This window comes from Muntiacus reevesi, chromosome X (assembly GCF_963930625.1).
Source record: "Muntiacus reevesi chromosome X, mMunRee1.1, whole genome shotgun sequence".
NCBI lineage: Eukaryota > Metazoa > Chordata > Mammalia > Artiodactyla > Cervidae > Muntiacus > Muntiacus reevesi.
In genome coordinates, this window is record NC_089271.1 from 55812892 (window position 1) to 55826123 (window position 13232).

At 38.5% G+C, this 13232-nt stretch overlaps 1 protein-coding gene across 3 annotated transcripts in view; it reads right to left on the minus strand.

Moving 5' to 3' along the window:
• JADE3 (jade family PHD finger 3) overlaps nt 1-13232 on the minus strand; it is a 138888-nt gene that overhangs the window by 6441 nt on the left and 119215 nt on the right. For all 3 annotated transcript variants that reach the window (XM_065916030.1, XM_065916029.1, XM_065916031.1), the window contains 2 exons: nt 2703-3173; nt 847-964 (listed from right to left, as the gene is read on the minus strand). In XM_065916030.1, coding sequence (XP_065772102.1) covers nt 847-964; nt 2703-3173 — 589 coding nt within the window. The remainder of the gene's footprint in view (nt 1-846; nt 965-2702; nt 3174-13232) is intronic.

Sequence of the window (13232 nt, forward strand, 5' to 3'; positions counted from 1 at the left end):
CATGGAGGCTCTTCCTGCTGTCCTTTGGTTCTCCTTGTCTTGTCTATCATGGTACTCTTATGGCTGAGCAGCCCTGCTGTCTCCTCCACCATTCTGCCATGGCCTGTGATCCTCACAACTTTCCATAAGACTTTGACACCTACCTGACACCTTATTTCTGGGTTGTCTCTCTTGCTCTTTAGCTGGCCCTTGGCAGAAGCTAGATTCTGCACACATTGCCCAGTGACCCCTAGTTGTCCAGGCTCTGCCACTGACCTCTATGTTAAATGAGGCACAGGGAGGTTACAAATATCTCTGAATATGACTGTCATCATTCCAGCCAAGCTCCTATGCTTAGAGTACTGTAATTATGCTCACTTGTTTCTCTCACCAAGTGGGCAGAGTTCTCTGAAGGAAGGAATTGTGTCTTGCTTGCTGCTGTCTTCTAGCTCAGCTCTTAGTTCATAGGAGGTGCTCAACAAACATCAGTGAATAAGTGAAAAGATAAGAACCCAGATCTCCTACTAAATTCTGGCTTAGGGTTTGTCATTAATGTAACAGATTGTTAGGATGAGTAACCCTGGAATTAAATGTTTTCTGGAAACTAGGATTAGATCGTATCCTACTGATTTCTAAATGAATGCAATGATTTTAGAATCATTTCATGGCTCCAACTAACAGCCTCTAATATCTGTCTGGGACGTAAGTTATCTGTCCTAGACCTGCAACTCCACCAACCCTACCCTTGGATTTCTTGCCTCATGAGTCAACAGTGAAATGGGCCATGTTGCATCATGGTTGGACTAGAACAAATGAATTTAAAAGATTTTTAAGTGAAACAATTGATATAAAATTTGTACAGCTTACCTGCAGCAATTTCCTCATTAGCAAGCTTGACTTGCAAACCAAAGATCTGTTCTTGTAATTTGTTGTATGACAGTTTCAGCTTTTCTCGTCTGCTTATCATGTAGCACAGGTTTCGGACCTGTAAGCCCAATCCCCAACAAATAAGAGAGTTTTGTCATGTTACACAAACCTGACAACTGAACATTGTTTAGCTAAAATTAAGACAACTTAATTTTAAGTCACATGGGGTGGGGGGCTGAGGAGAGAAGACAGAACCTAAAAGCTGCATAAAGAGAGCCACTACATTGGTATTTACATGGCATGGTCAATGGTGGGATCATGGTTCCCATATCAATCAGCAGCACAAGCAAAATCTCCAAAGATACCTTCTCAAGTCTACTCTCCCTGTGGTGTCATGGGCTTGATATTAATCTGTGCAGCCAGGCTGGGAGAACTGAATGATGACTTAACAGTTTAGCTTTCCCTTTAGATCCCTGAGTAAATGGTGGCAATGCTGGATCCAGTATCCTGATGAATGCTGGACCAGCAGGATAAAAGTCTGCTGGGAAGACTGGAAGTAGCTTTTTTTTTGCTCACACATTCAGTTCAGCCAAGTTTCCATAGTCACAAGGGTGAAATCCTCACTCTCTCATGCTCTCCCATCTGGACAAGTTACTCAGACTTTCTGTGTCCCAGTTTATTCATCTGAAAATAGGGATAACTGTACCTTCTTCATATGCATGTCAGGATTATGAGTTAATATTTACAAAATGCTTAGAAGAGTGGTACCACATAGTAAGTGCTATATTATGTGTGAGTTAAATTTTAAAAAGTGAGTAAAATCAACCCTGCATATTCACTGGAAGAACTGAAGCTGAAGCTCCTGATGTGAAGAGTCAACTCCTGGAAAAGACCCTGATGCTGGGAAAGATTGAGGGCAAAAGGAGAAGGGGATGGCAGAGGACAAGATGTTCGGATGGTATCACTGACTCAAAGGACATGAGTTTGAGCAAACTCTGGGAGATGGTGAAGGACTGGGAAGCCTGGTGTGCTGCAGTCCATGGGGTCACAAAGAGTTGGACATGACTGAGTGACTGAACAACAAAAAAATCTATTAGTTCCTCTCCAAATTCTGGTAACAGAGAAAAAAACAAGTCACCATTACACTTGATTATAAGATTCTCTAGGGTAAACATAGGACCTAACTTATCTTTAAATCCCTACAGTACCTAATTTAGTGTGAATGTGTGTGTGTGTATGTATCTCATGAGTTACACTGAATTATCTGGCGCAGAGGCTCTCAACCAGGAGTAATTTTTCACTCCTAGAGGGCATCTGGTAATTTGAGAACATTTTTGGTTATCACAACTGGGTATGTGGGGGGGTTGCTACTAGCATCTAGTAGGTAGAGGCCAGGGATGCTGCTAAACATTTTACAGTGTCCCTCACAACAAAGAACCATCCAGTCCCAAATGTCAATAGTGCCAAGTTTAAGAAACTCTGATCTGGCACTTTCCTAAGCAAAAATCATTCTTTCTTCAGCCTGCAGTCTTATTAAGTGTGTCAGTAAAATATAGCTGAGCCAACTTAGGTTCAACAGTGGAAAAAAAGTAAACCAAATGAAAAATTTATTTCATATTTAAGGTTCATAAAGCATCTAAGTGAGGATAGACTCTTCTATTCTCTGATGTGTCTAGCAGAATTTCAACTAAGTCCAACATTTGGGGCCACAATGAAATCAGAAGATAAGTAAGGGCACAGATGCTTGTACTACTAATATAAATGGGTTGTGTTTTTTTTTTTTTTAATCTGGAAGTGTGGCCTCCATTCTTATGCAGACCAAGATCTATACCCTAGGTCACAGTTGGTCACCTTACCCTCTCTAGGTCTTGCCGTAGGTGCATAAACATTCTCATGCGAGTGTGAATACTCTCTTCCCTTGGCTGTACCAGGACATTTTCCTCTTCCTCTTTTGGAGGAAATAATGGCTTATTGAAGTTACTCTTCCGCTTCAGCTTCCAGTAGTTATAGATGAAGTCCACAATTAGCATGGGCAGCCCCAGCTCTGTGGCTACATCTTCCACATTGACCATGGAATAGAACTCCTCCTCCAGTTCCCGAAGCTTCTGTGCCCGCAGGCTGGTCTTCTCACTCTTGGCCTGGCTCTGCTCTGAAGCCCTGTGTAGGGGGTACTCAGACTCCCTGAGCTTTTGCCTGCTTTGGCTGTGCTTGAGGCAGTATGACTTGAACTTTACTTCATCCCCCTTATCTAGGATGGTCTTCATTTCTAGGCTGTGCTCAAAGGCACAGGTGACATGGAAGGCAGTTATGCAGCTTTTTATTGAGCACTGTGGGGAGAAAAGATGTGTTAAGGTAGTAGGGCTGTGTGGGGAAAGAGGAAGCTCTATATGCCTGGGCCTAAATTGAGAGCTCATAGGAAGCAAAGGAAAGACAGGGAGAAAGTTGGTCTTAAACTGACTATGACGGACACCTTTCAAGTAAGCCCGGAAATCTGCTCTTTTACAAAACAATAAAAACAGAGGCAAAACAAATTTTTTCAAACTCTTCTTTAAATTTTAGCTCAAGCATTAAGTTTTTCTGAGAATTCTTCTTTGGCCCTTATATAAAGAGTCATGCGGTATCTTTTCTGTGACCCCAATATCACCTTATTATATGCTTCTATAATGGTCCTTTTAAACTATACTTAGAGCATAATAAATGTAAAATTCCTGGCCATGGCTCTTAAAGACAGAAGCTGTGTCATTCATCTTTGCATTGTCATCAACTGTTGAACTAGCAAGTGCTCAAGAAATGCTTCTGAACAAATGAAAGAAAAACAGAATCAATACTACTGCCAGAACAGCTACTGGTTCTAAAAAAGTCACAGGAACTCCAATATTCAAGTAACCTAACTTCTTGAAATTGGTCTTAATAGAGCTGTGCTGTCCAACATGGTAGCTAAGGTAGCCAACTGGTTATCTTAAATTACATATAAAATAAAATTAAAATTACATACAATTAAAAATTCAATTCCTTAGTCACACTAGCCACATTTCAACCATACTGGACAGCACAAATTTCCATCACATCATAGAAAGTTCTACTGAACAGTATGGTTACAGACAATCTGGAATTAAGTTTACAATATTCTTCCATTCATAGATGTAACACATTTCTTAGGTATCACTATGGGACATGCACTGAGGATTCACAGGGAGGCAAAGAGAACCTAGCCCGTGACTGCTAGACTCTTGTGCTGCAGTTAAGTTTCAATTACAATTTGTTATGGCTATGTTACAGTTTTCCTTCCAAAGATTTAACATGCACATGTGTTTATATTTTTATGCAAATAAAAGAAGGAAAGCAATGGAGGATTTGTTTCAAAAGATATAGTGGGAATTCCCATGATTAAAGCCAAGTCTCAAATCTTTTGGAAGCATGCATCTGGAGGGCAGACTGCTCAATTATCTGTATGTTGGGTTTTTAATAACAAAACATAGAGAATGACCTTGGATACTAATAAAGACTAAAAAAATGCAAAACCTGGCAGGCCTCCTTAAAGACTGAGAAATTCAACACTTAAGAGAATACTGGCAACACATGAAAATATATTCAACATCGCTCATTATTGGAGAAATGCAAACCAAAATAATAGTAAGTTATCACCTCATGCTGGTCAGAATGGCCATCATCAAAAAAGTTTACAAACTATAAATGCTGGAGAGGATGCAGAGAAAAGGGAACTCTCTTGCACTGCTGATGAGAATGTAAATTGATAAAACCACTAAGGAGAACAGTATGGAGATTTCTTTTAAAACTAGGGATAAAGTTACCATATAACTCAGTAACATATAATTCAGTAATCCCATTACTGGGCATATACCCTGAAAAACTGTATCCCCAATATTCACTGCAGCACTATTTATAATAGCTAGGACATAGAAGCAACCTAGATGACCATCAACAGATGAATGGATAAAGTAGTTGTGGTACATATATACAATGGAATATCAGTCATAAAAATGAACAAATTTGAGTCAGTTGAAATGAGGTGGATGAACCTATAGCCTGTTATACAGAGTGAAGTCAGTCAGAAAAACAAATATTGTGTGTTAATGCATATATATGGAATCTAGAAAAATGGTACTAATGAATCTATCTGCAGGGAAGGACACAGACATACAGGACTGTCTTGTGGTAACAGTGAGGGGAGGAGAAGGTTCGAGGAATTGAGAGAGTAGCACTGACATATATACACTACCATGTGTAAAATAGATAGTTAATAAAAAGCTGCTATATAACACAGGAAGCCCAGCCCAGCACTCTGTGACGACCTAGAGGGATAGGATGGGGGGGTCTGGGAGGGAGGCTCAAGAGTGAAGGGATATATATATGTGTGTGTGTGTGTGTGTGTGTATATATATGTGTGTGTATACACACATACACTTATGGTTGATTTGTGTTGTTGTATAGCAGAAACCAACACAGCATAGTAAAGCAATTATGCTCCAATTAAAAAAAAAGAATACTGGCAACCACCGAAGATTTAATGGGAGCAGATTCCACTTAATCTAATTTCACAGGATAAAGAATTCCAGGGATGGACAACAATTCAAAGATCATCTTATACAACCTCACACATGTTATTACTTGTGAAAAGTAGTGAAAGTGTTAGTTGCTTAGTCGTGTCTGACTCTTTGCGACCCCATGCTCTGTAGCCCACTGGGCTCCTCTGTCCACGGAATTCTCCAGGCAAGAACATTGGAGTGTGTTGCCATTTCCTTTTCCAGGGGATATTCTCGACTAAGGGATTGAACCCGCGTCTCCTGCATTGCAGGTGAATTCTTTATTGTCTGAGCAACCAGGGAAGCCCATTAGTAGTTGTACTTCCTGTAAAGTACCTGATTTTCTACCTAAACTGCCCCCTACCCTCAACTCCTTCTACTTTTCAGTTAAGTGGTACTCTAGCCACTTACTGCATTCCTAAAACAGCCCACCCCAACTTAGCTCAACTGGGAGAGTTTGTTCCGTTACATTGAAATTTGTATCCTTAAAAATTCTATGATTTGAAAAGTCTCATGAAAACAAGGATGATGAAAAGCCCAAACTATAGTTTTATTTGGATTCTTTCTGTTATCCCTTGACTAAGAAACTAGCTGGTCATTTAAAAAACAAGTAGCAAAAGGCATTCCATAGGAAAAGGTTAAAAATGTTGGGCATAGTGCTCTTCTGCTGTTTAATAGACAAAAATATGGGAAGAGAAAGCAAAAGGAATGTTTTCTGTTCAGGAGATGAGCGTGTGACATAAACCTACTACTAATGGGAAGCTAAAAACAGATCATCTCTCTTAGATCAAATTTATAAAATGTAGAGACATAAATATAAATTACTCAAAATAAAAGACAATAACATGAACAAGAATTGGGTACTTAGATAAAAAATGAAATGTCCCTAGGAAACTGCCATAAAATCCATCTAGTTTCAAAAAAGGTCATATTCTAAGGTCATACTCAAAGTTGGAAGTCCACAATACATATCTCGGTGATAAAGGAGAAATGCTAACCAATCAAATAACTTTTTACTTTTTCCCAAAAATATATATTTGGCACATTCTATTAAACAAAATGCTTTTGTATATATCTCATTTCCACTGTAATCACTTAAGGTGACAGGGGTGGTGGTATTTTAATGCCCATTTAAAAAGAACAGCTTTACTGAGATATAATTTACATACCACAAAACTCATCAACTTTAAGTATACATTTCAATGTTTTTAATATATTTACAGAGTTGTACAACCATCACCACTTTGTAATTCCAGTACATTTTCATCAGCCCCAAAAGAAATCTCATTTCTATTTGCCACTCCCTGTTCCCAATCCCAGCCCTGAGCAACCACTAGTCTACTTTGTGTCTCTATAGAAATGCCTAGCCTGGGCATTTCATGTAAATGGAATCATAGGTGGCAGTTTATATCTGGTTTCTTTCTTAGCATGTTTTCAATGTTGCAGCATGTATTAGAATTTCATCTTTTTAAAAATATGGTCAAATAATATTCCATTATATTGGATATACCACATTTGTTTATCCATTCTTCAGTTGATGAACATTTAGACTATTTTTACCTTTTAGCTATTATGAAATAATGCTGCTATGAAGATTTGTGTCCAGTTTTCGTGTGGATGTATGTTTTCATTTCTCTTTGGTAACGTGCAATAAAGGATTAACTTGCCAAAGAAAACTTTGGCCCTTTGCCTCTAGCTCCTAAGAGGTAACCTCTTAACCTTCAGAATGTCCTGTCTGATAAGAGTGTCTTTATTTACCTGGAGGCCTTGGGCCATGTCAGATAGTCTCTGCTAACAATGTGATTTATGGTGGAAGCTCTGAGTTATGTGGTATCAGTCTGACCTTTGGAGGGACTGGAGAGACTAGAGACTAAGTCCAGCTATGCAGGTGGTCAGTCATGTCTACGTGACCAACTCCTAATAAAATCTCTGAACACCAAGGCTTGGGTGGTTTTGCTGGTTGGCAATACTCTGTGTGTATTTTTTTTTTTTTTTTTTTCCTGCAATGGCTAAGTTTATTTGGAATTAAGTTTTCTGTCATTAGGCAGAATGGAGGCTCAGAATAAACTATATTACTTTATAAAGTTAATTTTTGTTGCTCACACAATTAAGTATAATGACTTAACCATTTTATACCTTTATATTTTCAAGAAATATTCAGAGTTTAAGATATAACCTCATAGGAGTACTAGGTAAAATTAGGACATCAGTAAAGCTTCTTTAGTTCTCATTCATTCTTCCATATTTTGTTTACTTTTTGTTCCTTTTTATTTTTATTTATTTATTTATTTATTTATTTATTTTTTTATTTTTTATTTTTTATTTTTTTTTTTAATTCTGTGTGTATTATCATACACCAATGCTGAGAAAAATAAGCACTGTCCACAAGATTCCACTTAGGAAACTGGAAGCTCTGTGCCTGGTCTCTTCTGGACCCTGCCCTATGTACCTCTTCCTTTTGCTGATTTTAATCTGTATTCTTTCACTGAAATAAACTATGACCATGAGTATAAATGTTTTTGAGTTCTGTTGAGTTCTTCTAATGAATTATTGAATTTGAGGGTGGTCTTGGGGACCTCTAACTTGTAGATATATATACTTAGAAGTGGAATTACCAAGACATATAGTAACTCTATGTCTAACTTTTTGAAGAATCGCCAAACTGTTTTCCACAGTAGTTATGCATTTTACATTCCCATCAGCAACACATGAGTTCTAATTTCTCCACCTTCTTGCCAATAATTGTTATTGTCTGCTTTTTTTTTTATTATTACCACCCTAATGAGTATGAAGTAATATCTCAATGTGGTTTACTTTTAAAGGGGTTAAAAAGAAATAATTTTCTACTTATTTTTCAGAAATTATAGAAGAGAAATGAGTTTTTGAAATACTTTCATTAGAGGGAAAATGCTATCCTTACATGTTCACATTTGTAAGGGGAATTAGAGTTTCTTGTGGGATGAGAATTGAATCAGATAGGGTGGTTAGAATAAAAATCTTTGAAAAAGAACACCAGAGACTGATTTAGGAATTAAATTGTTTCTTGCCTCTTTAAATAAATATTTTATTACTCGCCCTAAAAGAAAACAATGTGTACTCCTCAAAAGCAGATAACATCTGCGCTGAACACCATGGGCCTGGTGCATTTGTCCTCAGCAGTTCTTATCCTGCTGCAGGGCAGTGTCCATTTGGTTGCCCTTAATACCCAATGATCTGTGAACAGACAAATGGGTGGTATCAGAGCAATTTTCTCAAAGTCTGGTCACTGACACCATGTCATAAATGGTTCAAAGTCAGCCTACAAAACTTATTTAGCTGTTATGTACTTAAACTCTAGCACCAACAGTGGCCACCAGTCCTTCTGATCTCTTATCCCTAAGGGTCTGCAAGGTCTGATGTACTTGAGTAACACTTCAGTGTTACTTAACTTTCCTCATGTTTGTATCTGGTCTCCCTTAATAGACTATACATGTCTGAAGGCAAGGACCAGAAATATCTTAGTACAGGAACAATCTGTATTCACAAATAAAATTTGGAATATATGAAAAAAATATTAAGGTACTTTCCCTCTTATTTTTTTGGTGCCCTTTAATCTTAATATTTAATTTCCTTCTCTATCAGTACCATCTTTAATAGTCACTGAGTAGACATACTTGCATTTCCCCACTTGTCAAAGATTTTCACTTGTTTTTAAAAAGTTCACTTCCCTCATAGTCAAAAGCTATTTACTGTTAAGCCTAACAGTAAACTCCTGGTTGCCCACCAATTTATTCTGACTTCAATATACATGCATGTAACTCCAGACACGCTCACATTCCTCTACTGTCAAAAGGGGCACCTACACCAGCACCAAATGTTTAATGATTCTATTCAGTTTGGCTGGATGAATGCCAGAACTTTACATCAACAAAGTCAGATTGATGCCAGGAAATAGTATGAACAATAATAACAAGTACAACTACTAGTACCACAAATATTTACTGAGTATTCAGTATCTGTTAGGCACTGTGTTAAGTTCTTCACCACCTCCTTAAGTAGGTACTATTTTATCATCTCCATTTACAGATGTGGAAACTGAGGAACAGATCTGGTAGGTAACTTCCTCAAGACTACGTAACAAACAAGAGATGGAACCAGGATTTGGACCCCAGGAATCTGGCTTCAAATATCATATTTTTAACAACCGTTCTTTCTTTGTTTTTTCCTCAGGGAAGGCCTAAAACATCTAGATTTAGGCTGAATGGGGTTTGAAGATAAAGATACATAAGGACCCTAAAGGAATTCTGGAAAGGTGGCAGATGGACTGTATGTCCATGGTCTAGGCAAAATTCGGAGCTGTCTGGGGCATCTGTTTTGAACCCAATCTTTAGGGATCTGTCCCAGAAATCCAGAAATTTTCATCCTCAGGAGAAAGGTTCTAGCTCCCAGATATGGAGGCTGTAGATAGTGGCTAGTCTAGACCCCAAAACCACCAGTGTAAGATTCTATCCTTGCCAAATGAATGTTTCCAAATCCAAAGAAGGGGAGAGATGTGGGTATTCTCTACTGCTGGAAGGTAGGAAGAATAAATACAATTCACAGGTAAGAAATCTCCATAAAGAGTTTATAAGGCAGAGTACTTGAAATGTGTGTGACTAATCACAAATACCCTTAAATAAACCTCTGAAAAACAATGATGCTAATAAAACTTGACCCCCACCCATATTCTGCTTATACTAACAGAGTGGGCTTTGTTTTCCATAGCTGACATCTAGTTTTACTGTGGGAAAAGGGACCAAAACCCCTTTTCCCTTTTAAGCCACCATTAAGTTAATTCCAAACTGGTAAGTACTTTAGAATCTTGTTTCCTGTATGGGAATCAAAAGCAGTAAACAAATACAGTATATTGGTATAAGCAGAACATAGGTGGAGAAAAACACAACCACACTTCACAAGGTCACCTGAATTTCACTCTCCCTCACCTGGGGGGAAGATCTTTAATGCAGCCTGGCACTTAAACTGCACTTTCCCAAACCAAAACACTATTTCACACCTCTTCTCTCCCCAGATTGGAGACTTCACCCACATCCTAACTCTCAGCTGATGATTCTGTTTCCTGCCTCACTGAGGAAATTACAACAATCAAAAGAGCACTATGCAGATTCCCGGCAGCACACCGACTTAATACTGCGCCTATACACTCTGCATTTGAGTCGTTACCTGGGAAGAACAATCTGTGCTCTTACCTGAAGCCGCCCCTCTCTTACCTACAGAAAAGCCTCTATCCAACAGTTTTTCCTCTCCACTGGGTCACTCTCTTTGCATGCACACTGTTATGTTCTATATGTTAACAAGCAAACATACAGTAGTTTTTCAGTATCCACGGGGAACTGGTTCTAGACTTCCTGTGGGCACCAAAATCCACGGATGCGTAATCCTTTATATATTGATAAAAAGGCATAGTATTTACATGTAACCTATGCACATCCTCCCATACTTTAAATCATTATAAAACTAGTACAGTGCAAATGCTATGTAATAGTTGTCTGTGCAAGGCAAATTCAAATTTCCTTTTTGGAACTTCCTGGAATTTTTTCTGAATATTTTCAGTTTGCCATTGGTTGAACCTGTGGATATGGAACCCGTGGAAACAGAGGGCTGACTGTACATACTTGTTATTTCTTCCATCTTAAAGAGTGAACTTCTTTTCCCCACTTTTCCAGACTTCCTACTCTATTTCTTTGCCCTGACCTTTGGCAATGTAGCTTTTGCCATCACCACTCCACCTAAATTGCTCATCCAGATTACTAATAATCACATTGCTAAATTCAGGGATCAATCTGTAGTCCTCATCTTACTTCAGCAGTATTTTTACATCACTGATCATTTCCTTCTCCTGGAAATGCTTTCTTTCATTGGTTTCTAGGCTACTACACTGTCTTGGTTTCCTCCTGTCTCCCTGATGACTTCTTAGTCTCCTCTGCTCTTTCTCCTTATTCCCCCAACTACTGGAATGCTTCAAGGTCTAGTGCTTGGTACTGTTCTCCTCTCTATCTACACACACTCACTCAGTGATCTTACCCACTTCACGCTAAAGATACCTACACAATCACTCCCAAATTTATGTCTTCAGTCCAAAACTTCCTCACAAACTCCCACAGACAACCATCAGTTTGATATTTCCACTAGGCTGATAGACATCTCAAACTTAAATGTCTAAAACTGAACTCATGTTGATCTTTCCCTCCACATCTCTTTTAACTGGAGAGTATTCCATTCAGTTTATGGAAACTTTACCCTTCTCCCTGTTTGGGCCAAAATCTGGAAGCATCCCCAACTCCTATCTTTCTCGCTCACCTCGCATCCTATTCATAGCTAATCCTGTTGGCTCTATTTTCAACATTCATCCAAAACCAATCACTTTTCACCACCTCCACAGGGCTATCACTCCAGACAAAGTCACCCCAGCCATCTCTCAAGGATTACTATAAAAGCTCCCGAATTGCTTTTCTTGTTCCTAACCTTCCCTCCTCGCAGTCTACTCCAAATAAGCAGCCAGAGTGCCTATTTTTGTTTGTAACATTTTACTATGGAGAAATCTACATAATAGCATAGAGAACACTCATTATATACTCCTTATCCAGCTTCGATAATTAATGTATAACCTGTCTTGTTTCATTTTTAACCTCTGTAGTACCCTGCCCTCCAGACTGTTTTGAAGCAAATCTTAGACATCATTCCATAGTGATCTGTTAAAAATATAAATCAAATTATGTCACTCATCTGCTCAAAACCTGCCAAGGCTCCCCCTTTAAATGCTGAGCAAAAACAAAAGATCTTTTCTTTTTTTTTAATCTTTTGGCAGCACTGTGTGGCATGTGGCATCTTAGTTCTCTCAAAAAGGGACCAAACCCATGCCCTTTGCCTTGGAAGCTTGGGAGTCTTAACCACTGGACAGCCAGGAAAAGTCCTCAAATAAAAGACCTTATAAGGGCCCTGGGAACCCTTCACCATGGGTTTGCACACCATGGCCCACAGACTAAATGCAGCCAACTGCCTGTTGTAATGTGGCCCAAGAAATATGAATAGGAGCTAAACATGGTTTTTATGTTTTTAAATAGTGGAAGACAATCAAAAGAAAAAGAATATTTTATGACATAAAATGACTTTTAAATTTTAGAGTCCATAAATAAAGTTTTATTGGTATACAGCCATCCTCATTTGCTTAAGTACTGTCTATGGCTGCCTTTGTGTTATAAAGACAGAGATGACTAATTGTGACACAGAGTATATGGCCTGAAAAGCTTAAATATTTACTATCTGGCCCTATACAGAAAAAAGTTGCCAACCCTTGCCCTAACCAATCAGATCCCTGTGTAATCTCTCTGATCTTCTCTTCCCACACTATCACTCAGACAGGCCAAACACACTCCTGTCTCGGGGCCTTTGCACTGGCTAATCCCTCTGCTGGGAACATTTTTACCCCAAATATATGCAGTGTCTTCTCTCACCTTCGAGTCTTTGCTCAAATGTCACAACTATGGTGAGTCTTACACTGACCATTTTATTTAAACTTGCAGTGTATGCTCCCTGCCCGACAATCCCCATCTTCTTTCTATACTTCATATTTTGGCACATTTTTCCTTTCCATAGCACATACTGTCTTATAATGTGCTATTTAATATGCATTGCTTATCACTGATTTCTCTCAAATCAAAATGTAAGTACCCTGGTGCAAAGTTCTTTTTTGGTCCATTGATAAATCCAAAGTGCCTAGAACAATGCCTGGCACACAATTAGGCACTCAAATATTTGTTGAATACATGAAATTCCTAATAATCAAAATTTTAAGAGACTTTTGTG